This window comes from Labrus mixtus, chromosome 9, assembly GCF_963584025.1.
Source record: "Labrus mixtus chromosome 9, fLabMix1.1, whole genome shotgun sequence".
NCBI classification, from domain to species: Eukaryota; Metazoa; Chordata; class Actinopteri; order Labriformes; family Labridae; genus Labrus; species Labrus mixtus.
In genome coordinates this window covers 23665987-23693151 of record NC_083620.1, presented here as the reverse complement: position 1 = coordinate 23693151, position 27165 = coordinate 23665987, and the positions used below count along the sequence as shown (strand labels likewise).

Below are 27165 nucleotides of genomic sequence, written 5' to 3'. Positions count from 1 at the left end.
TGATTGGTGGAGCCAAGAGTTGGTGAGTTGATTATTAAAGGTGCTCAGGAAAATCGACAAATAAAAAAAACGAAACGGGATTCAATTATCAATTTGCTTTAATTGATCAATTTCACGATTTATCTGTCACGATTTAATTGTTTTTAATTTTCACGATTTAATTGTCAATAAAGCTGGCAATTGAAACCCAAAACGGGATTCAATTATCAATTAAAGCAAATTTTAGGCATAATAAATTCATGGACGTTTAGATGCTCACAAAAAGTCCCACCAGCACCACAACAAACAACAACAACAACAACAACAACAACAACAACAACAAACATAAAACCACAGTCACCTTTAAAAGTTACTATGGATTTAGAAAATACCTGAGCAGCAACTAAGGAGATAATATTTCTACAGGCATTCTTCCCCCTTCTTTGAATTGTCAATACAGAAATGATTCACTCAACTTCATATTTTTTGAATATAAAAAGAAAGGCGACAGACAGGGGCGTGTCCAGACTTTTTGACCAGGGTGGCCAAACTAGGCCACAGTCTGATGCAGGGCATTAAGCATGTCTGCTACGCATTAATTAAATGTGTTTATTTACCTATTCTCCCTCCAATGGACATACAGTAGGCTTATTTAAACTGCTCGTATTAAAGAATGATAGCCTACAGATGCTTTTACTTTTAACTTTAGAAAGTATCACAGCATAGTGGCAAACATAGCCTATACAGCTTAGATTAATTCCTCAGGACTCAAAATCAAGATATTTGTCTTAGGTAACAACTTAAAGTATTAACACACAACCCAAATAGATGATTTTAACATGTCCCACATGACCAGGCAAATAGCCAAATGGGTGGAAAATCAGATTTTAGTGGGGGCCAATGCCACACTTCTGGACTGATGACTAAACATAATCAGCTCTACTACAGTATAGTGGTCGACCAAATATTTTAAAAATGTCGTTACTGCTACACTAGACACTGTTACACTACCTCTAAACTCCATTCACAGACTTTTTATAGATATAAGAACAATTTATTGAATTTGGGGTGTTGAAATTGTTCTTTAAGTTTGTATTCAGGGTAGTATTGTCGCAAGAAGAACAGAAGTTCCGAAACAGTGCCTAGAGGCTAATATTGTCAGACCATAGCCAACTGGTTCTCCAATAATCTTCAATCTTCCATAAATATGAATCAATTAATCAAATATCAGATTAAGCTGAAAGGGTCAGCGGCCATCAGTCACTGAAACATCATTATATGAATGAAAATTATGATTATCAAGCAGTTTGACGTGTATCTGATCTTAAAGGGAGAATTACTTACATATAATGATAAACAGTGTGTTTATTTGACTGGAAACGACAGCAAACCCAACACCTGTTATTATGTGATACAATAGTAGTGGGGGGGGGGGGGGGGGGGGGGGGGAGGGGGGGGGTCTTGAACACTCCTTTTAAAACACTAAGCCCATCATATAGCCCCCTCCAACCACAAAAAAGTGTTGTTTTTTTTTGTGGAATTTTGTTTTTAAGGCTTGAGGGGGGGGGGGGGGGGGAAGCTGACAATGTCATTGTTTACTAGTATCTTTCAAGCTGATTGGGTTTATCTAAAGCGAAAAGTATGATTCTGGACCATCATGACATTCAAATGGTAAATGCTATTTTTTTTTTACAATAGTTTCACCAGTTTAAATCCTGTTTAGGTAAGCTTACGCCCCAGTACTGCAGGCTGGTATTACTGCCTTAGTAGGATTCAGTTATCCAGACCTGCACACACACGCGCGCACACACACACACACACACACACACACACACACACAAATACACAGAGATGCAAGATGATGTTTAATGTCAGTTGCCTGCACAGTTGCTAAGAAACCTCTTGCGAACCCTTTCTTCCACGTCCAAAGGCGAGAAGAACAAAGACCCCTCTGTGTGTTAACGTTCTTTCCCCGCCTTGAGATATAACTAATGTCAAGTCTTCGTAGAAAAACGTTCATCAATGACTCTTTGAACAAAAAGTGCTTTCATGTTCGCTGTTTATTCTCATAAAAAATAAAAAATAAGTTTTTCTAAGATATGAAGAAGCCTGTCTGAATGCAATTTTCTCCTTTGGGTGCAGCCATGCAGTTTATCACAAATAAAACTAATTGGATCAATTTCTAGTGACCAATTACAATAATGCCTTACACGGCAACAAAACACAAAGTCAAGTCAATGTCAAAGTGACGATTTTACATTCTACATTTGATTTGAATCCTCTTGAGACATTAGATAATTGTTGTACATTTTGTTACCCTGTATTTGCAGATTTTAACAATGACGACTAATGAGCTTCACCAAGTGTGTCAGTTAGTATGAATCACAAGTTTTGCTTTCAGAATTTCTCCCTTTCTAATTAGCATGTTTCAGGGAGTTTCTGGAGAAATCAGTGTGCCTTTGTGTGACTTTCCATGCAAGAGGACAAAGTGTGTGCGGAAGATCAACGTCCCGTCCTCTGAATCAACAGATTGTCTCACTTACAGGAATTGTACCCATTATAATCGTCACTTCAGTTATTATCTAATCAAACTCATCGCCAATCATCTGAAGACAATCTGGTTAGTGCATCATACCAGCTACAATTTATCCAGCCAGCACGATGGGATTATGAACAGACACACTTTTCAGTGTAACATTTCTCTTTATGAATGTGTTGTGTGAACTCTTTGCTATTAAAACTAAGCTATTGGTTATCATGTTTCAATGCAACAAGTTGAAATGGATCAAATAATATCACCATGCTTGTGCCATTCCTATTTTAAACACAAAATATACATTGTTGAAACCACATTTTTGACATCGGCATTTTCTTTAAGGACGGAAAACAAATCAAATCAAATCAAGTTTATTTGTGTAGCACATTTAAAAACAGCTTCATCTGACCAAAGTGCTTTACAGGAAATGCGTAAAAGCAAGAAATAAAAAAAAGAATCTATACATATGCACATACATACATATATATATACACTTATACATGTACATACACATAATACACACACACAAACATATATATGAAGCATACATACATATCACAAACACTAATTTGGTTAATACTGACATCTTGTGTCCTTGTTTTCCCAGGTATATGTAAAGTCTAAACCAAACTGAAACATAAAGGGTGTTGTATGCACATCAGTTTAATAAACGTCTACCCCTATATAAGTCCCTCTTAATCAGTGAATCCTTCTTTTTTCCACTTTGAAACATGGAGTTTTATCTTCATAAACTCTGTCTCATGGCTTGTTTTTACGTTATTGTAAGCAAATGTTATTTTGAATCATACTGTCGGACCATTGTTTTCATAACCGTAGGCAACATGACATAAACCAGTACAAATGAAAAAAAACTGTAAAACCTTTTATGGTCTGGGAGAATATGGGCGGTGGGAAATGTTGCAATTCACAGGAAAGGCCGTGTGATGGGAAGAAGATCACATTGCAGCCCAACCACAACTGAAAATGTGTAAACATCTTGACATCAATAATACATAAAAGCTTCCTGTTTCTCTGCTCTTTCATCTGTGGGTTAGTTTCACATTCAGAGTCAACATTTATCTTCATGCCAATTGAAGCCAGGTTTAGATTGATATTTAGTCTGATCAGGGCATCCTTTTTTTTGTCCGTCTGAAGTATCCTTTCCTTCCTTTATTTCTTAAACTTGTTTTTTTAATACAGAATATTTTTTTGTTAAACCAAGAAAGCCTCAAAGTATGAACATCTACTGTATATTGTCGCTGTGCTTTAGATATGCAACCGTAAAGTTAACTTAAATACCCTACCCTTAAAGTAAAAAGCAATGTTTAAAACTTCATATTATCCATCAAATCATTCAAAAGTAGATATGAAATTACATTAAAAGGTTTCAAATGTTGGGACCAAGTGTGCTCATGAGTTACAATGAAAGAGATGTGTTGCACAATGAGCAGATGCTCCGTTCTCCATTTATGTCCTCTTGTTGCTTTCAGTGTTACAGATTTGAGGCAGCTGCAGTTCAGATTCTTGCCCCGAGGAGCCTTCAGCAGAGCATCTTTTATATCTCCTCCTCCTTACAAATACATTTATTTTTAGACATTTGACATTTGAGTGCTGAAAGTTAAGGTCAGATTGTATAATCATCTCATGTACTGTGTTTTTGATGCCCTTCTATAGAGACGTTAATGGACAGAGCTGACATCAGACTGCAGAGTCTGTGGCCTGTACTGACTCATATTTCCTGCTCCTAGTCTAGACAACATATCAAGCAACAAACAAAGGTAAATCTTCTTTACTTCATCTTCAATCTTTTTTCATTCAGGTAAAGGGACTCCTCCTCCTACCTGTATATTAGCCTTTCCAAATGTCATTGACCCAGAGAGCTGGCTCTAATGGTACTTCTTCAATCAAAACATGTATGAAGCAAACTTTAGACTTAATATCACTCATTTTTAAACCACTAATATTGTCACCCACACTCGTTCTCTATTTGTAAATGTTTTCGATTAATAACACAATTTATGATTACGTTCACATGCCACTAGGGGGCATAATGAGACTTTCTTCTCTGCTAAATCCTAATGAGTCTCATTTGGTGCCCAGAAATCCTAATGAGATTTTTTTTTTTTTTGGTGAAAGCTTCCTGCTTCAGACGGGGGAAAAAACGACTGTCTCCCCATGTGAGTGAAAAACCTTCCCCGAGAAGGCTCCCCGCTGAGTGAATAAACTTCCTACACAGGTCTATGTTCTGTGAGGTTTAGCATATCTGGGCCAAATGTTTGTTAATGATGTTTGCTATTGCCAGAGAGTCTTCTGACCCAGTTCCAGGCATGTTTATTACCGCTTTAACTTTTCTTAAGTTTGTAATGACTCTCACTTTCTCTTGCCAGCGCTTGGGGTTTATGTCTTTAATCTGCATATAATTAGTAAGTAAAACTGTGTAACACTAAGAAATAAAAAGGGTATTCTCAGTAGTAAACTTTGGATTGGGTTTTAGATGTACAAGCTGCCAGCAATTATCAAAGACGTAAACCACCATGGTTTTAGTATGAAATTAAAAATGTACAATGACTTGTTGAAGCAGTGTTGGCAGAAAGATAAACTGTCAGTTTGAATACATGTGTTTTAATTCATAATCTGGAGAATAGTCAAGAGGTTTTTTCCCCGTAGACTGCAACATAAGGTTGCACTAAATGCAGTGTTTTGTGACAAGGGAAACCAAATGTGATTTTTTTTTTAGCTTGCTTTGGGGAGTCTTTTCTGTGATTTACGCTAGCGTCATCTGATTTCAAGTCTTTTATGTGAGCACTTCACAAAAAGCTTTAAATAATTTTACAGCTTAGATCAGAGCACTTACTAAACTTGTGCCTGACGGGTTTGACTTCACAGGAGGAGGCCCGTCTGTGCTGTGCATGAGTGTAGAACACATTCAGCATCACAGTCCAGCTCTCTGTCAATTAGACGTAGTATGTATTGGCCAGGGTTCGACCCTGCTTCTAAAAGTGAACACTGATGCAATAGTCAAGCAGGCAGCAGAAATTCAAAGTCATTAGACAAGGCCTTGAACTAATTAGGCTTGAGAGTCTTTCAGGAGCAAGACAACACAGCTACAGTATTTAGAATAACTACAGGGTGAACACAACTGAACTGAACAGGTATGGCTTTAGTGTTCAGCAATGATTCATATTCTCACTTAATGCTAGAGCTTAATGAAGAAGGACATTCATACAATTTCTCTACACTCTGACTAAACATGTGATTAGCTTGAGAAATCTCATGTTTATGATAAAAACAAAGCTTTTACTGTATTATACTTATCTACTGTAGAAAATCAATCAAGCTTAACAAACGCAACATTCATTTTTTTTTAATTCTCTACATTAAAGACTGACTTTGTAGGTCTGACTTTGATTTTGCACATTTGATTACGTGTTCTTTATTTTAAGTCTCATACATTTCGTAGCTGTTGTCATAATGTTTTAAATGTATGACCCATCCACACAGCGTATCCTTTGCATGACACTAGATGTATAATGTGATATTGCCATCTTCTGGCAGTTACAGTGAAGTTTATGATACATCATCCTCACAGCTGTTGGTTGGATCATGTTGAATTATGTTTGCGAAATTAATTTATGTTAGTTCTCTGTCTGCTTTCTGACATGTAGAATAAATCGGGACTTTTTCTCAATTTACAGGAACAAAATCGGAATAGTCGTAACTAGAATTGTCTTCAAGTACTTTGCGAGAATATAATGTGTTTGTTTGCTTGTTATCATAAGGGTGAAGACAAATGGAGGTTAGAGGTGATATTTATGTCTGTCTGCATTGTTATTCACCAAACTCAACAAGATCAGCAGCTCCCTCCACCTGGAAACAAGTACCATTTTGTCAGTTTGTGTGCTGGTGCTTATTAAAACTGTCACAAGAGGACATGTGTGTGTGTGTGTGTGTATGTGTGGTACCCATGTATTGTATGTGTGTATGTGTGCAGTATGGGGGTAAAGGGTTAAAAATGAGGGTCTCATAGCTTAAACTCCCATCTATCATGTAGCATAAAAAGCACCTTGTTACAACAGTTAACTCTAACAGATGACAGCTGACTTATGCGACTTGGGGCTAATGGAAAGATTAAGTCAATTACAGCCTGGCAGGGGAGCTTAGAAATATTTGAGACATTCTCCAGATTATTGGAACAATAGGCACCCACAAAGACGCTGTCACTCGGTGGCAGTACATTTTAATATGTCACAGTAAGTCTGACAAAACGTACTTAGTTCGTCTTTCTCTTTAAAATACATTCTTACAATAAAGTCACAATGATGGAAGAGAAATGCAGTCCAAGAGAAAGTCACCGTCCCCCCATGTGCAGCGTGTGCAGCTTTTTCATGAGCATCCAGTGAATGTGCTCTGTTTCATCTAGTTGATATTGTTGCTGACTTAGTCCCCAACTTTAGATCAAACGGAGAAGAAAGAGAATGCATTCAGCTCAGCAGAAACTATAAACTCAAAGGCTGCAGAGAGGGGTAAAATGAAGCATCGAGGAAGGGCATAAAAGCAGCTGTTAACCATACACAAGATGAATCAGTTTAAATTCAGAGGAAACATTTGGGGAAACTCCTCATTCCTTTCTAAAATAATTACACTGTTTTTTGATTACTTAACTGCAGGAGAGATCAGATGAGTTTTCTCTCGATGTGAAAATTCATAGGCTGCACTTTTGTTTTTCTGCAGAAATCCCCTGATCAAACTGTCCTGCTGACAATGTGCAGATGTCACACAGTGACTCCCACCAGGTGAATACTCATTTGTCTTTCCGTTTGCGCAGTATAAATGAGTTAAGCCCGCAGGGTGGGCATACATGTTAAGTGCCTCTCAGCTTTAAAACTCATCAGGAGAAGGAAGGCCTGCGGCGCAACTGGCAGCAATCCGATTAAATGATGTAACCTTTGACCTGAAGGCGACCACGTCTCCACAGGAAGCCCAAGATTTTCAGTTTTTAATAACATATAAAAGCCTGAAGTCAAAGATGCGGTTTTCCGTTATGGATGAAGGATTAAATATCAGCTGGTTGGCCTTTACTTGTGTCCTTAGCTGCCACTGTATCACTCAGGTGAGTTAGAATATAATGAAAGCAGTTTTGACAGTGCCCTGTTGCCCCTACAATTGCTTTTGCACTGTTAGAGGCTTTTGGGCACAGCATTACACATCGAACTTCATTAAAATCTCTCTGTAACATGGTGCCCTAACAAGAGTGCCACAACATCAAGCAATTAATTTCTCACAGACAGAAACTCAGATTTTTTTGTGTTTCATATGTTTGATTTTGGCAGACACAAGGTTCATGTAATATAACAATTAATCTAAGTTGGTTTGTGGCATTTAATCACTTTAAAAACACATCCATATGTTGTATCTAATTTAGTCTTTGAACACAGAAATCTAACAGTTTACAGAAACCCAGTGGAGAATCAAAATACTCTTGTTTCCCCTGTGAGTCAAACCGATGTCATATAAATACATATATAACAAAAGTATATTAGCAGTTTTTGTATGGAATATCTTTAATGGCCCTCCTAGAAAATGGAGACTTTATTGCATTACAATAAAATTATTTGTATTCACTTTGATCTTTAGCAAGTTTAAATAATACTTGCACCATGCTTTCAGGGAAATACTACGGCATCCCTGAAGTCCAAAAACATATTGATATTCACATTAACATTTGATTATCAATTTAAAGTGACGTAAACGTTGATTATGACAATTTTTCAGTTTTTTATACAATTTAAAATTCCATGTTGACTCCAGACATCTTCTCATTCTGTTGTTGAGGTTTGGATTCAGAAGACAAGTGGATATTGTTCTGCTTGCATCCTAAGTGCTAACAAATGAGTCCCATTAGCACCACTCTCCGTTTCATTTGTGGTTTTTACGCCTGAAGATTCTGAAGATAAACCTCTAAAGTCTGAGGTTGTGCCCTGCTCTAAGTATGGTCAACATAATGCTGCCTTAAAATACCACTTCTAAAACACACATACACACACCATCAATGAACACACACACACACACACACACACACATACACCAATTTGTGTTCCCATTCTTACAGCTTTTCTCTGTTGTTTTGAAGTTCTTGGATTTATCTTCTTTGGCTCATTTGTTCCCTACAAAGCACAACGTTGAACGTATTTATTTAAAGCATGCTGTAAATAACCAAACTTGACTTGTTTTGTAAGCAGAATTATTGCTCCGGCCATGCATTATAGTCTTAATACATGGGTTTACACACTCACCTGGGGAATTAAGGAGCGCAGATAAACAATATGATTAAACTTGACTGGTTCAGCTGCCTTTTTACTTCTGTAGTATCCCAAGAGAAACACAAGGTGGGAAAGATGGATCTGGCTGCTGGTTAGGCGTTTTTGTGTTTCTAAGGGTTACACAGTTTACTTATTAGAGCAGAACTTCAACGTAGCTGCTGCTACCATTCCAGCTTCAGCCATCACCAGAGCAGTCCCTGACAGAGACGTAATGAACTAAAATAGCCTTAATGAGATCAGGGAGACTGGGGTTGTCTCTTCTCTGGGGAATAACCACCAACAAGAATAGTGCTGATAAGTCCAAGCAATTGTTTGAATGGAGTCCCTTCAGCAACACAGAAACAAACATACAAGTGTCACCAGAGGAGGAAATTATCAAAAGCATTTCTAGAAAGAGAAATATTATTTATTTAAGATTATTGACGTGTATCTTTGCAGTACAGAAGAAATGGAGCAAAATTCATGAGAATTTATTAGATTATCCATGTTTTTTTTCCCATAACAATTTTATTTCCCTTTAATGTCTTAAACTAAGCAGTACTTTACACTTAAAGATATCACAATCTTGACGAACAATACAATATGTATGTAATGTTATTTAATTTAATATAAAGATTTAAAAAAAAAAAAAGGTTTGCAGGTTTGATCTCAGAATGAACAAATCCTGCAGCACCTCAATATGTCAGGTTGACTTGAAGTCCATTCTCAGAATTCCATTCTCCATGAAGATTATCGCTGTTAATCTGTTATAATAACAATGATGTCATTGGCAGCAGAGCATGCAAGACCCTATAATGTTTCTCCTGTCTTTATGTTGGTGTATAGAAGACAATGCAGCATGTTCAGTGCAGAGAGAATTTAAACTTGGTTTTGCTGCAAACAACAGGATATTTTTAGATTACAGATGGTTCTATAGATGCATCTAAAATGATTTCATTGTTTTCTTTGACGCAGTGGGTTTCTTTGGGCTTGCTGGTAGACGTATATTAAGCCCCCACTAGAGCCACCACAAAGCAAAACAAAACAAGTTTCTGGGTTTAAGCAAAGAAAAACTTTAGAAATGAGCTTCCTAAAATATTCGTTTGTCAATCTAATAAAATGTATGTGGTTTTCATTATGAAGAGGTCTTGGCATTTTAGCAAAGCCCGCTTGCGCTATGTACAGTAAATCACCTGCTCACCTGGGTAGACCGACAGTTCTATCTGCTTAGAAGGATTGGTCATTTACAATAAATTTGATATAAATGTGATCTGACAGAATATCATCAAACTTCCCTTGCCTCAAAAATAAGCCTGAAGGTTTGGGTCTGATCCAATTCCCTCTCTGCCATGGCTGCTGTCAGTGAGTTCTATTCATCTTCTTTTTCATTTTCTCTTGTAACTAGGAGCTGTCAAGGCCTGCGGGGTTTGCCTTGCAGTTTGCTTGGCTATATTTATAATTGGACCCTGTCAACAGTGTCCAGTGCAACTCAACTGCACGCTTTGTTATGGCAGCTACTGTGTATAGATTTCAACACATGCCAGCTGAGAGACAGTTTGTATGTCATTAATGCACAACTAGGTAGGTGCAGACACAATGGCTGCACCAGCAACTTTGTGGATGGAATGAAAATCATCTTTAAAGGAATCAGACGGGACTGAGTGCTGTTGAAGTCAAATTCTTTCAGGCAATGTAAAGCTCTAAGGATACACTGACAGGGGAGCAAAGGTATGTGTGTACATGTAATATATACAAAGGCAGTGAGGTAAATCAAACATGCAGAGCTGTGCCTGTTACTCTTTACAATAAATACAACAGTTGTGTTTGAGGGTTAGTGATGTATATAGTTAGAGTTAGTAAAAACAACATAGCAAATTCAGGGCATTTCATGGTTTAAAGTCCAGACTCAGACTCCCCCTATAACTAACTAACTTTGTCTGGATTTGTGTGGTTATGACCTGGATGGTCAGGGGTCCTCGCTGTGCCTGCTCTTAATACAAGTGATTCATTTTGACCCGTCCTGCCGTGCTTCACAATGTCTTTGTGGGTGTCCTCTAAATCAACACTGGTTCTACAGATGAGTAGTGCAGCGAGGGATCATGACCGGGCTTGTCAGGAGTCAGAGGAGAATGCTCTGCAGGGGAAGGCGTCTGACACATGGGGGTCCAGAGTGATGAGGGAGCGGCATGGCATTGTCAGTGGTGACTCAAATAACGAGAACTTTTGACACATGCTATGAGAGTGGACTGTTGGCTATTTTGTAGGGTTAAATCTGTCAAGTGATGTACATGACTGCATACACACCAAACCACTTTATGTTTTCTTAAGCAGCTATTTGAGTTCCTTGTCAAAAAAACCCAAACAAAAGCACAATAAAACCATAAGGGTCACACTTGTGCAATGCAGAACCTATTATGTGTCAGGAAAAAAAGCAGTTGTTAAATGTACACTTCATAGAAGTTAGGCCTCTATGGTGGTGTCTGTTTGTCATAAAGGTGTGTGGAGCATCCTCCCTCCTCAGCAGCTCAAACCAGGAGAGGGAGACAAAGCTTTTCTCCAGTTCAATTATGAGAGAAGACTTCTTTGTACAGCTGTACTTCTGAATGCTTTGCTTTATTATTAGTAATGTTCTACAATATCTCAATGTTATAGAACAAAAGTTGATCATTTTGAAATATAAAGTAGCCCAGAGATTCGTTTTGCTTTAGAATTGTAACCTGCGCAATTGATGGACCCTTTCTTACTATTGGCTATTCATCTTGCTTTTTGCACCAACATCACCTTATTCGCGTATTTTACATTTTCCAATCTGAGAGGTGAAGCCCCCACGCGGCATCGTTTTTGTCTTCTCAAAGTGACACACGCAGCGTCCATTTAAAACCTGACAAACGAATTCCAGCGGAGACATGAACCAATGGGCTGAGAGGAGGGCGTAACTCTCCTTACTCCAGCATAGCAGGAGTATGAAGTTTAGGTTATCAGTGTGCAGCTGCTGCGAGAGAATGGTGCACCTTAGTGTCCATAGGTGTGTTATTTTATCCCACCCTGATTTTTTATCTTAGCAACTTTAACCGCCATACGTAGTTTGAAGGGTGTATGCACAAAGTTCAGCGTGTTTTCTCCGTGGTTCAACACTACAAATGGCTTGGATTATCCCCTCGCTGCTGCACGGGACTGGCGCTGCTTTATTGCTGCTTGCTGTGATTCTGACAGGTGATGCCGTTGCGCAGGTTTTTGACAGCTATGGATTATCTTACGCCTTGAGGTCTGAGCTTTCTGAGGACACGGTGTTGGTCGCCAATAATGGGATCCGCGTGCCTTTCGGGAGATCAGTGTTCATTGATCCCATCAACGATTTGGTTATTCAAGTTCAGCCTGGTGATAGATGCAGCATCACAGTCCTGGAAAATGACCCCTTGTCCCAAAGACCCGGACACCTGTCTCCGAAAAAGTTTCCGTGTGAATTTGGCCCCAACGACGTGAAGTATTCCCACTTTGGCTCCAGGAGTCCTCCGAGGGACAGAGTGAGATTACAGCTCAGGTATGACACCCAAACGGATACAATTATCATACCCTTTATGATGGAGGTTGAAGTAATTTTCACGCAGCTGGAAGTCCTCACCAAAAACATGCCACTAGCTGTAGAGCACCTGCTTGGCACAAGTAACCCCATCGACAGAAGAATTTTAGAATTCACCTTTGACAGAAGTGCACAGCAATGCAAAATATCGTCTCTGTCCAGTGGCAGCGTGCTGCCCAGATATGGGAAACTTGAGGATCAGGGCAGCCTGGGAACAATGGTGGACTGTGATGAATTTATTAAAATGAATATTCGGTATCAGCACACTTTTGCTTTGAAGTCACCAAACAGAGATTACATTCCCATGCTTGTGGAGTTAAGTGATAAGGAAGGCAATTTGCTCAAGCAAGAATTTTTCCAAATTTTAGTGAGGATTAGGGACGGAGAGGAGAACACAGCTCCAAAACCCAGCTTTGTTGCCATGATGATGATGGAAGTGGACCAGTTTGTGATGACCGCAATAACCATGGATATGCTGGCGGCAGAGGATGTTGAATCTAATCCTGATGAATTAATTTTCAACATCACATCGACCCTGTCCTTTGAGGAGGGCTACATAGTGAGCACAGATGATAGGAATTTACCAATAACCTCTTTTTACCAAGGAGACCTCAAAGACTTGAAAATCGCTTACAAGCCCCCCGCTGTGGATTCAGATACTGAGCGGATTTTCCAGATTGAATTTGAGGTTGTGGACACAGAGGGGGCTGTGTCAGACCCCTTTGCTTTCATGATTGTTGTTAAGCCAATGAACACATTAGCCCCTGTAGTAACCAGAAACACAGGCCAGTTACTGTATGAAGGTCAGTCCAGGCCTCTGTCCAGTTCACAGAATCTGGAAATCAGCGACGAAGACAATGTAGACAAAGTCAAAATCACTGTCATTGATGGGCTGAGGCATGGAGACTTGACTGTTCTGGGCTCAAGGAGGAAATTTTTCACCCCGGCTGACCTCGACTCTGGAGTTGTAATTTATCAACATGACGGCAGTGACACTTACAGCGATAATATTATCTTCAGAATGACAGATGGCACCAATGAGGTGGAGTTTCTGTTTCCCATCACGGTTGTGCCAACTGATGACGAGCCTCCCATAATCAACGCCAACACTGGTTTAGTATTATTTAAAAACCAAATGATGCCAATCTCCTCACTTATGCTCAGTGCAGCAGACATTGACTCAGAGGATTCCTCTATAAAATTCACAATAGAGCCTGCCTTTTCTACAATTGGGCAGGTGCTGCTGCGTCAGTCTGAGGCCCCAGAGGACCCGTCAACCTGGAAATTTAATACAGAGGATGAACTGTATGAGAAAATAGTGACTGAATGGCTGCAGCAGGATATTACAGACGGTAAACTGTATTACAAGCACATTGGGCCTCACAGCACCAGCACAGTCATGGACCAGTTTGTGTTTAAAGTGCAAGATGACAATGACCCACCAAACCAATCACATGAGAGCTCTTTTATTATCAAAATTCTCCCTGTTGACGACCTCCCACCTGAGCTGTACCCTGGCACGACTCTGCAAATGACTGTGCACGAGTATCAGATTACTTACTTCAGGAAGAAATTCCTTCGTTACACTGACCTGGACTCAGAGGATCGGGATCTCAAATACACCGTCATCCAGCCACCGACAGATACAGATGAGAACAGCCCTGTTGTTCTTGGAGCTCTGGTATTAACTGAAAAGCCAAACACTGAAGTCACAACGTTTACACAGGCACAAATTAACCATCATAAAATAGCTTACAAACCGCCTGATCTTGAGCTTGGAATTACCTCTCATGTTTTGCAGTTCAGGTACACTGTGGAGGATGTTTCTGGAAATATTGTAGAAGGAGTTTTCACTGTATTCTTACAGCCTGTAGACAACAAGCCACCTCAAATAACAAACTCTGGATTTACTGTGCTTGAACGCGGCACACATATCATAACAAGTGCTGAGCTGGACACTTCTGACACAGACACAGACAGTAAACAGATATCCTTCACTGTAACTCAGCCTCCACTGCATGGCCAGATCCAGTTTACATTCAGCGTCATGATTAAAGGAGACACATTCAGCCTAGAGGATATTGGAAATGGCAGAATTTCATACATCCATAATGGAGATGAATCGACTGTTGATTTAATACAAATAGATGTCAGTGATGGGGTCCATGTCGTCCCAATTACTATAAAGATAAGTGTGAAGCCAATTGATGATGAGACCCCAAGAATTAGTCTCCCAGCTGGTACAATCGGCTCCTATATAGATGTACTGGAAAATGGAGCGACAGAAATCACAAGTAATGTTATTCAGGGAAGAGATGAGGACACTGATGACCTCCGTTTGACCTTCATTGTAGAGGACCCTCCATCATTGGGTGAAATTCTGGTGGGAGGCGTCCCATCTGGCACTTTCACTCAAGCTGATATCATAAACGGCTTTGTAGTCTATGCTCATACCAGTGGGGAAATAGGCTTGACTACAAAGGAGGACTTTTTCAACCTCACATTGACAGACATGTCTGATGAGTGGACTGTTGGGGGGAATAAGATCACAGGTGTCAGAGTCCATGTAACTATTCTTCCTCTGGACAGCCAGGCTCCAGAGGTCTTTGTGGGGCCACAGTTCACTGTTGTTGAGGGAGCGAAGAATGTAATTCAAATTCTTCATATAAGCACTGACGATGTCGACACCCCCAGCGATGACCTTCTTTGTACAATCATTGTGCAGCCGACGTCAGGGTATGTGGAAAATATTTCCCCAGCTCCGGGCTCAGAGAAATCCAGGTCCGGGACAGCTATAAGTGCTTTCACCATCAAGGACATCAGACAGAATCACATTTACTATGTTCAAAGCATTCACAAAGGAGTCGAGCCAGTAGAGGACAGGTTTACGTTCAGATGCTCTGATGGCATCAATTTCTCTGAAAAGCACTTTTTTCCGATCTCCATAATCCCCTCTAATGATGAAAAGCCTGAGATTTACATGAGAGAGTTTGTAGTTATGGAGGGCATGAACATAGTCATAGACACTCCCATTCTGAATGGTGCTGATGCAGATCTGCCTTCTGATCAGCTCACATTCATTATCACTAAACCCCCAAAGCATGGATTTATTCTCAATCAGCTCACTACTGGCACTGTGCCGGTCGCTAACTTCACCTTGGATCAGATCAGGGAGGCCTCCAGTATTGTGTATGAGCACGATGACTCAGAGACCACGGAGGACAGCTTCGATATTGTTCTCACGGATGGAAAGTTCAGGGTGGAGAAAACGGTGATCGTTATGATTATCCCTGTGGACGATGAGACCCCGAGGATGGCCATCAATGACGGCCTTGAGATTGAAATTGGTGATGTAAAAGTCATAAACAGCAATGTTTTAAAAGCTACTGATCTGGACTCTGAGGATTCCATGCTGACTTACATTATTCGCTATGGACCTGGTCAGGGTTTTTTACAGAAGACAACTCCTTTTGGGACATTACAGAACATCACAGTTGGGATGAACTTCACGCAGAGTGAAGTAGATCTGGGTTTAATAGTATACATTCATAATGGGCAAGAGGGTATCAGGGACCTGATCAAATTTGATGTTACAGATGGCATCAACCCTTTAATTGACAGATACTTCTATGTAACGGTGGGAGGCATTGACATGGTATTCCCAGACGTGATCAGTAAAGGTGTATCCCTCAGAGAAGGTGGCAGGGTTAGTCTGACAACAGACCTGCTCAGCACCAGCGATCTTAACAGCCCAGATGAACACTTAGTTTTTACAATCACTAGAGCTCCCATGCGAGGACATCTGGAGTGCACAGACACCCCTGGGATGCCCATCTCGTCCTTCACACAGCTCCAGCTGGCTGGAAACAAAGTCTACTACATCCACACCGCTGACGATGAGGTGAAAATGGATAGCTTTGAGTTTGAAGTGACAGACGGCTACAACCCTGTGTTCCGTACTTTCCGCATTTCCATCACTGACGTTGACAATAAAAAGCCTGTGGTGACAATCCATGGCCTTGTGGTGACTGAGGGAGAGAACAAACTCATCACACCGTTTGAGCTAACAGTGGAAGACAGAGACACTGTTGACCGCCTCTTGAAGTTCACAGTCACTCAAATCCCGGTCCATGGTCGTCTGCTTTTTAACAACACTCTGCCTGTCACCTCCTTCACAAAGCAAGACCTGAATGAGAACATGATCAGCTACAAGCATGATGGAACGGAGAGTGCAGAAGACAGCTTCTCCTTCACTGTCACTGACGGCACTCACACAGACTTCTTCATCTTCCCCGACACAGTGTTTGAGACTCGAAAGCCCCAAGTCATGAAGATCACCGTCCTCCCTGTGGATAACGGGGCACCGCAGATTGTGGTCAACAAGGGAGCCCCGACTTTGAGGGTTCTTGAGACTGGTCACTTGGGGTTTGTGATAACCAGCAAGACACTTAAAGCAGAGGACAGAGACAGCATTCAGGATTCTGTGACTTTTAGAATTACTGTTTTCCCAGAGCACGGCTACCTTATCAACCTGGGCAGAGGAAATGCCACAATCACAACCTTCACACAAGGTAAGAGAACATCATTGCAAACAGCTTTGCAATTCCTTTGACATACTGATAGGTTTGTTATGTACTACAGTACTTTTTTAATTCCCCTGAGCCCAATCCCAAACTAATATAACATTTACTCACTCTGCTAAATGTACCTCTCTCTCATGTCTTTAAAAAATGCTGAGTTCAAATGCAAAGGTTTTTGTTTTGACTCAAGAGACTGCCTATTTACAGAGATGAAATATGCCAGTGCCTCTGGCTGACCAACTCTCACTAGAGGAGTGCATTTTTCAAACAGTGCCTAATGTTTTCATTTTGGGAGAGAGCTGGTGGTGATTTGTCCATTACCAGAATATTATTTTCCAAACACAAGGGGATTACAGAAATTATGATATATCATAGTGATTTAATAGTCTGGCTCCTAACAGACCACTGGCTTTGCAAACATGAATATTTCAAGCAGCACAATGAGATGTATTCGTAAATACCAAAAATCAGGGCAGCAGAGGCACTCTACAGATAATTCCTTGTATTCACTGCTCAGAGTCATTGTGAGATGCTTTTCCCTCGAGGCCTGTTCAATATTTTAATAGTTCTCACTAGAGTAAACAGTATATTGAGACACCATCTCCCGGGCATTTGAAAATTGTGGCTTTGCATTTTGATGTTTTAGTCCGTTCAAAAGGAAATGTTTTGACATCAAATATTGAAGACATTAAGGGCTGTAAACCTCAAAATCGTTCAGTTCCAGGGCTACAAAGAATCCTGTCTGGTAGCATACTATCAGGATGGAAAACCGGCCTGCTGTGATGAGAGTCCAGACAATCACGCCATTCTGTTTTCAGGAGTCTAATAGATATACAGATTCCCCAAAACTTACATATCATCATCCTGCCTTTTTTTAAGCAAGGCTCAGAAGTAGTTATTGAAATAAATATTCCATCAGAAATAAGTAAGGCATATTTACCCACTTGTTATTCAAGACAGATGACATGTAATCTTTTATGAGTAGAATATCATGGATATTTACAAAAATGTGTCTCCTTTTCAGCTCAAATTGATGACATGAGCATATGCTATGTTCTGAGGGATGGTGACAACACTACAAATGACATCTTCTCCTTCTCCATCGAGGACAGTGGTGAGTTACTCTTTTGAATATGTTCTCCTCAAAATGATACTACACGGTGAACCCACCATTAATGAACGTCCTGTTAGCCTTTATGTGCATTATGTAACCTAGTCTCACCGATGACTGTGTGTGCGAGGGCCTCCTGATTTAGAAATGAATGATTGTTTAAAAAAGTAAGGAATTAGTAGAACAATTTGTCGAGACCTTCCTTCCTACGTAGCTATGCGATCAGGCAGGCTCAGGCACTGGTTTGAGGCAACTGCACTGGTGTTGGCGATTAGCAGACGCAGCGTGCCTGACTGTGTGCCCTTTTTGCTCCCCTTCAGCTGTGATGATTGAGCACAAAGAACTTCTCTAATAAGGGCCCTCTTTTCCCACAAGCACCCCAGAGGGCCCCCGCACACATTTTCTCATCGCTAGACTCAGAACTATATGTGGCTTCAGTTGAATAATAGACAGGTTAACATCAATGCCAACAGGTGGATGGGGCGCTGATGACTGATGGCTTAAATGATCAGTACCACTGAATAAAGGTGTGCTACCTGAGCAGCTGCCAAGTGCAGGGCCCATGCAGAGCTTTTTTTCTTTCTTGCAGTGAGGCTCAGCTGATACAGTCATTATTGTTTCAATTGGGTTATTTGTCATGATCTCGTTGGGCTTCTCTCTTTGCTAGATGCTGGATAACTTGCATGGCAGAGGTGATACAATCTTTCACATTACTTTTAGCCTTGATATGAAGTTTCACAACAGCAAATAGTTACGTGCTAAAATGAAAGAAAACTTCAAATTGGAATGGTCGGACACTTTATACATCTTGGGAAACTGTGCTTTATAGTGGCACATAAATTGCTTGACAAATGGATGGAGAGTTTTGTTGGATGACCCATCCATAAGGACTCGACACCTACTGCACTGCAGCTTGTGAGGCAGTCAGTGAACATTTTTTAATAAGATTTAAGCTGTACTGGTGGCTGCCCTAAATCCCCAGACAGAGCCTTGGGCTCTTTGAACAGTCGAGCTGGGGAGGAGCTGATGGTGTACACTGGCACACAGCTGCACTCTGTCATGTTCAGCCGTGGAAAACACTCTCCTCCTTGCTTTAGGTTCATTGGGAAATTTACCAACTGCACTTGGCTTTTTTTAGGGTGAAAAGTTACTTTAAATGTTGCAGCTGCTAACTGGGATTTAAGAAGTCAATGCTTACAGCTGTGATGATCTGAGTAAATACCTGAAATGTGTGTATGCCATTCTGGAGTTGATCAATGTGATCACATTAACAGGATTTGAATTAGGGCTGCAGCTAAGGATGACTGATTATTATATTTTTTACTGGTTACACTTTCAGTCTTTAAATGTCTAAATGATGTCTGCCTTTGTCTGTTGGTTGACTGATGGATTCATCGGCTGTTGTCACTTTGCTTCTTAGTGAGAATGAGTCAGATGTGCTGGGATTAGGACACAACACAACTGACTGTTACAGAATTTCTACAGGCTCCTTTTTCAGTCAAAAAAACAAAGTGTCTTTCAACCCCAACTTATCACAGGGTGGGGCACTCCTGGCATGTCTTACTGTAATAGGACAAAGAAAAGAAAGTGCCAAGCCATTCATTATGCTAAATCCAGATACTTAAGGCACTTTGACATCTGACCACAAGGTTGTTTGAGCTGTTGAAGCTAACCGTTTCTCTAACAGAGAGATTGTCTCGGTACAGATTTCTTTCTAGTAGCAATGCACATGAATATGTTATTTATACTTTAAATAGTGTTCAAAGTTTGAATATATATCTATTTTGGAATCTACTCTTCCTCTGTTGTTTGCACAGTTCTCTGTTAATTTGGCTGCAAAGTTCACCTTTGATTTAAGATATTCTTGTCTTATTTTTACCGATAATAAGGTAAATAAAGCTGGACTGTTTTGGATATTTTTTTTTGTTGAACTTGATGGAATATACTTTTGTTATTTTAACTTTAGCAGCAGTTACCTTTTCACTCAATTTACTTGGATGCATCAAACAGCAGGTGGCCTTTTTTTTTTTTGCCACAAATAACAACATGGCAATTAGGCCTCATCACAAAATATGTAAAAAATAAAAGATGGATCCGTGGTGTGAATAACACCCTGATTATCATACAGCATTGGCTTTGTATTGATCTGTACCTTAAAAATTAAAGACATTCTCACATGTTCTGTTTTCACTTTCTTTCTGATCCACAAAGGATAGCAGAGCTTATTTTGTTTGAGCAGCCAGCTTGTGTGAATTGGTATTTGTCAAGCCTGTCATAGCTTTGAATGAATAATTACATAGAACTGAAATTACACTTATTAATCTGTGGGTGTCTGTTTACTGTTTTGGAGTAACATCACACCTGGAGGGCAAAGACAAGAACAGAGGCGCTGGCCAAAATCCTCTTTTATTACTCTGAAAGTGCCGTGGTTGGAAAAAGATTGGTATCTGGACATGTGTGTATTTGTGCGTGCGCTGGGGATGGGGCTGTCATTCATGTCAGTTAATTACTGTGTGTTGGTGTTCTCCAGCCCTCCCCCTGTCTCCTGTGGATCAGTGCATTCAGGTGAGCTTACCTGAGCACACACACGCTCTGGCATTCCCAAGCAGTTGTTTGTGGAGCTCAAACCCTGTCTGCTTCTAGATAGTCAGTCAGCATCAGGGATGTTCCTATACTGACAGACACACTGCTGTGGCTTCTTTTTTTTCCCTCCCCGTTTAGGGACTCCCTGCTCTCTCTTTTTTCCCCTCTTTGCTACAAAGAGGAAGAAAAGATAATTGATTGTTCAGTTCATAAAAGTGTACTTCCTCTGAGAGGGATCAAGACATTTTTATTATGTAAAGGGCATTCAGTCTGAAAATCAATATGTTAGATTTGTAGTGGAATGAGTCTGCAATGCACAGAGCAAATTCCTGGCTGAAGCATTTTTTCTAACATGGCAGTCTTCAAAACAGAGAGGAATTGTTCTCCTTTTCAGTTTTCATCGCATATCTGCAGCACCCACTTTACCAAGCAGGTTTTGTTTGTTATTCTGCTTCATGTAACAAGATAAATTCAGGTCACTGTGAGTACCTCGGCTTAATAATTTCACCGAACCATATCAGCCTGCGGCCACATCTGCCGTTGCAGATCTTCTACATCTTCCATGTTATCAGCGTGTAATCGCTTGTGACACTGAGTGCATACCTGAATCCATCTCTCTCGTCTCCCCTCCTGCCTAATCCCAGGTTAGGAGGGATTATCTTTCTCCCTATAGCGTGCAAGAGCACAAAAAAGTTAGGCAGAACATGCAGACACATGCAGTTATGAGGTTAATAGAGACTTTGTGTATGCTATAATATCACCATCACAGTGCAGGTGATGACTCTGCAGTTTCTCTGTGTGTTTCTACCCTATTATTAATGAAAGTGTCTCCCCTACACTTTTCTTGGGGGGGTAAAACATTCGTCTGTCCTTGAGAACTGAAGTCTGAATCATATGCATAAAATATGTTGAAGGCAGAAAATTACATAGCCAGCCGCGTTGTTTGGTTTTAAAGGAGATTTTAGGTGTTATTTTTTCCTCACAGGCCATCTGTTCTTTAGCTAATAAAATATTAGGTAGTTATTTTAGTGTAATGGGCCAAAATATTTTGTGAGAAAACATCTGGGACCTGACTAAAGGAGCCATCCCTGGGTAACAGCTGCTTTATTTCAGGGATGAAAAACAATAACAGAGAATTTAAGCTAATGGTTTTAGATGGAGAGAGGTTTACTTCTCTCTCTGGTCCCTCATGCCCTCAGTCCCCAACTTTGAGTCATCATTTTTCAGTGGCCTGCAATGCAGTGATATTTGCAATATTTAGAACAAGTCTTATTAATGTGTGTGAAGAGCAGAGATATGAAAGCATATCTTGTTATCAAACCATTTCAGGACCCTGCGCTCAGCAGTAAGGGGATGAGCCATTCATTCTGAGTGGACAGACTTGAGTCAGTGCTTTTATGCTTCGAAAAATATTAAAAAGTCATTTTTTAAGATGAACTTATTCCACAAAGCGATATTTATGGCAGTTTTCATTGTGTCCTGAATTATTGAATTTGCAGATGAACGCTATTCAGGTTTTTATATCCCTTGGTGTTTCATGGCTCTCGAGGTGTGGTTGGATTACTAATAGCAGATGTCTCTAAGTATAATACTTTTGTTTCTACTGTTGTTTCTTTCGTCAAGAGTGCAGGTTACTTCTAAACAGTCCACGTTCAGGCAGAAAAGATGAAAGGTGTAGATGTGTGTTTGCAGGGACAGAAAAAGTGAGCCATGAATGCATTATTCATAGTAAATGTTTGAGAAAAACACTGACAATCTCTTAAATGTTTTCTATCACGGAAGTGTTTGTATATTATACTAAATGGGGTAAAAACTGCTGAAGCTTGTACCCTTTCACAAAGCCCTCATTCCCCCCTTGGTAGCAGAAGGGAAACCCATGCTGATGATTCCCTTTCATTGTCTTAATTAGCTTCCGAAGTAAGTGTGCAGCTAAGGTCAAAAAAATAAAAAGACAAATTCCCAAAAGTATAGAAATCCCAGGCCCGGGCTTGTTCCCTGGTTGATGATATGTGTCGTCATCCCTGCCTTAGGATATCAGTCTAGCAGAACTGGGCTGGTTCAAGCACTGGGTTAGTAGAAAATCCTTCTTTTGTGGGTAAAGCTTGCAGGCTGAAATTTGTGTTATCAGTTTTGAGCTTTGAGAGTCAAGAGTCCGATTAACTGAAAAAAGCTTATGGACAAATTATCTTTATCACTGGAAACAGATGAATGTGAAAAAGATGTGCAAGATTGAATATAAAAACCTAAATGTTCAGCAAAATGAAGCCAGCTGTTTATCTCATCGAAAATTAAAGAAAAAATAAAATCTCAGTCCTCTACCGAAGCATTTCCATTTTGTTTATTTTTTGGCCTTAAAATATCAACTAATTAAATGAGATTGTTTTGATGAATCTGATTTTCCATATATATATATTCCATATTCAAGAAAACAGCATTCAATTCCCGGAGTCAGGGATGCTCTATTTGCCAGTGTGACATCTCTCTTCTCAAATGCAGTGGCAGAGCTTTTGTTCAATGTAGCAAAATCTTTCTGGATAATGTGTTTTTGGCCCCTGAATCCCAGCAGTGGGCCAGAGCTGCTCGTCTCAGCCCGGCTGCATGATAAGCCTCCGACAGCTGGGTTAAGGCTGCAGTGTCATAGCTCTCTCCAGCTGAGCCCGGGTTTCAGGACTGAAGTTTGATGCACTGTGCGCTTCCTTTGCAGTCTTTTCATGCAATATCCTTCACAAGTGCATACACAGTTGTGCACACAAAGCATCCGCCATCTCTCCATCTTTGGGCCAGCTGCATGATCCCATAATCAGAAATGAAGCTGGCAGTGCTGAAATGTTGCATCGAGATGCCGGGCATCAACTGCATTTTAATTGTTGTCTTTGATTTCAAGCTGTTGTCTCTTTTGATTACAGTGCTGTTATGTGGGCCAGGAAAATACCAGCTCCTTTTTTTTTTAATATCATCAGCATCAGTTTGCCATGAAAATGCAAAGCGTCGGGAGTAGTCATACAGAGGGAAATTGAAAATGTTACACAGTTTGAAGGCAACTCTCTTGAGAAGGTTTGCATTTGATACACTCCATGTTAAGAGGGTGTCTTGAGAGTAGCAGAGCTCTCATCTTATAAAAGGTGTGAATGAAACCCTTCAGGGATCGAGCGTGTGTGTGTGTGTGTGTGTCACAACCACATCCACCAGCCACTTTCCTCTATAAGTGGAGGCTGATAGGCAGGATATGCGAAGGCATCTAGCTGAGAAATTGGAGGGAAGAGAAGTCAGAGGAGATGAAAGCTAGAAGTGCTCTGTTGGTCCCAGTATCGGTGTGGGGCAAAGGCATCAAGCTGCTTCCTGTCGCCTGCAGCAAAGGCATGAATGTGCTGATGTACAGATCACTCTCCAAACACAGCCTGTGTTGACAAGTTCTGAGGACTCTAGTGTAGTAGGTGAATTACACCGGAGACTTGATTAATCTCAAACCAAAAATAGACTAATCCTTTTTTTGCTTTTGAATCTTTTATATCTTTGAGGAACATTTGAAAAAAACATGTCTGGAACTATGTCCAGAGCTAAGATCAACCTTTCCTGCAATAAAGAAAACTGAGGAATGTCCTGCAGTCTAAAATCAACTAGACCATGCCTGGGCTTATCTTGGTTTTCCAGTCCATGGGCTAAGAGTTAAGAGTTACATATTAGCAGGAAAATGGGAAACAAAGATAAGCTTCAGGGCGCAGGTCTAGACAACTGGGCTATCTGATACTGGGTACACTTAGCTCCTTAGATCCCCAAGTTATTGGCAGAAGCTATTTAAATTAGCACAACTTTGTTCTGTTGTACTTTAGAGATTGTCACTGGTCAATCAATCATATGATTTTTTTGCACGTTGTGTTTCATGTCAAGGAAGGCAAATCTAGTGCCATTGGGGTCTTGGGAAACCTTCAGGATAGTCCGCAATAAAATATTAAATGTACACTTAATTTACAGAACATTCAGATGCAGAGTACCTTTTTTTTAAAGGGCATTGAGTTAAAATGCCAGAGATAGATCAGTAGCAGTCATTGCAGCATCTGTATGCCTCCCGTGTTTATCCCTTTTGACATTTAGCTTTTGTCCTTCAGATGGAATGTGTTTTTTTGTGCGCCTCTGAAACTGAACTCATCACATCTTATTACTTGATGCATTTCTCTGGGGATCCAGATGTTTGTGCTCCGCAGTCCAGGCCGTGCATCTTGATGGCATCTTTGAACACTCGTGGTCTCAGAGAGCAGCTTCATCATTGTTTTATTTTTATTTTGTGGAAGACTTTCTGACACGTTTGATCCAGTTCAGAGGACATTTAGACGTGTCAGGGTTGTAACATAGTTGGAATATCTATCTGTGCCTCTCGTGTCTATCTCGTGAACAAGTTATTTAAAAGAAATGTTGCCATACATTCTTAGAACATAATAGAGTTCATGTGTAATGCTAATAGGTAAGCCTCATGACTTAAACTAAACACAATCTTTCAAACTTAACAATCAGTATTCATTGTGCCCTGAGGAAGATTCAATTTGCATTCAAATACATTTAAATACACATCAGTTTAAACAACATTAGCAGCAGCAGAAGAGCTGTTGGTAGAAAGTATATCACATTTAATCTGAGGAACCATGGTGATGGTTGATTTAATAACCTTTATAATGCAGAACGGATCCCCAGGCATTTAGTTAGAAGTTCCTAACGCGAAGGCTAAACTTCTTCATAGCAAAGCTCACCCAGCATTGTACAATAAATGGGACTCAAACATCTTTTCATAGAGACACAGTTAGACGATACACCATAAAAGATTGTAACATCACTTACAAAATGATGACAACAAAGTGAGAATTCTTGAGTAATATTACTCCAGTAATATTCATGAGTAGATTAAAGTGACACAACTGAAAGTAAATAGTATAGAATAAACTGTTAATGATTTAATAAGAAAATGCCAAATGATGAGATATTTAGCCCAAAAACAATGTTTTCAATCAAAATCATTTTCACAAAGAGGACTGATTTATTTTGACTGATTATTGTCATGTGCATGAATGAAGTGTGTGTAGGTGTTATGAAATAAATATATTATACAAATACATAATAAACATAGTAATAGGTACTGTGGGGGGGACTGCAGAAGCTTAAGTAACTTCAGCACACATGGGCCCAGGTGAGTTATTTTAAAAGTGAGCTGTAATGAAGCCACAGATAAGAGACACACCTCTAAGACAATCACCATGACAACAATGCATTGATAGCACTTCATGATGACACCACAGGGGCCTCACAACCTACGACGTACAAATATGTTTTTGATGATCTTTTAAACTCTGACATCTACACCCACAAAATCAGAGTGTTTTCCACTGTGCACTAAAAGCACTAAAGGGTTTTCAGGATGTAAAATGCATATTCTACAACAAAGACATTCAAAGGTTGTTTTTACTATTATTTAAATTCAGGGGAAATACTTGCTGCTTTAGTGTCGAAATGAAATTGTGTAAGCCTCCTTAGAAGTAATCTTCTTTAAACATACATGAACATATTTTTGAACCCTGGGTCTGCTCTACTGCACAGACGAATCTTGAGTCCAATATAACAAGAAGGAGACAATACCAACACTAAATCCTAACACATTTTCTCCCTTCTGTTCCAGAATGAAGACTAGCATTCTTATCTTTAACACGCAGGTTTGCACAGTTCTACTTGAAGGCCCCTTTTCCCCAGTTGTAAACAAAAAAAAAAAAACGAGAGTCATTTAACAGTTCTTTAGGAATTACCATTTGAGCTTTTCATGGAGCATTTTCCTCTCAGGCAAAAAAGCCTTTCTGCATGTGAGGATTTGCTAGTAACAACTGTGAAATGCAGCTGAAACATGTTGTTCTAAATGAAAGCAATTGAGGCCCTGAGAACAGCCTCGACAAACAGTCAGCTCTATTAGTATGGAGCGCATGAGTCTCGGGTACTGAGTTGGTTTTATATTCTATGGCCTCACACTGCTGCTTTCAGCAAACAGTCCGCCATTATTCGGTCTGACAAGAGAACAAACACAGCGCATTCAAGGGTCAAGAAAAAGCACGTCCCCCTCTCTTTGTCGAGTCTCTTCATCCTGCATCCTTATGTTGCTTTGTTTTTTCTCACATTTTCACACTTCCCCTTGTATCTGCTTGTTATTTTACTTGTTCTGTTCTTTTCTATTCGGTCACCAGCAGCACTGGAGAGTTGACGTTCATTGAGAGTGTGCACTTTCAACAATGTAAGCCTTGCAGCTTTCCAGAGTTTATCTCTTTAGACTAGTGTGTGAATATCTTTGGCTTTGTTTTCCAAGATAAGAGTAAATGCTTCTTTCCTTTTGTATACTTTTTATAACTTGCATATCTTATTCTAAAAATTCATGTGAGGTGCCAATATTCAAAGCTGAAGAGGTTCCAGATATATTTTTCATGGTTTTCCCTTTTGCATATTATGTACTCTTTTTCAGTGAGTCAGAA

The 27165-nt window shown here is 40.0% G+C and overlaps 1 protein-coding gene across 1 annotated transcript in view; it reads left to right on the top strand.

Annotated features, from left to right (window-relative positions):
- The first annotated feature begins 11808 nt into the window (after positions 1 to 11808).
- frem2b (FRAS1 related extracellular matrix 2b) overlaps positions 11809 to 27165 on the top strand; it is a 52345-nt gene continuing 36988 nt past the window's right edge. Inside the window, exons 1-2 of the mRNA XM_061046994.1 lie at positions 11809 to 16965; positions 17999 to 18088. Of these exons, the coding sequence (XP_060902977.1) occupies positions 11955 to 16965; positions 17999 to 18088 (5101 nt within the window). The 5' untranslated portion in view covers positions 11809 to 11954. The remainder of the gene's footprint in view (positions 16966 to 17998; positions 18089 to 27165) is intronic.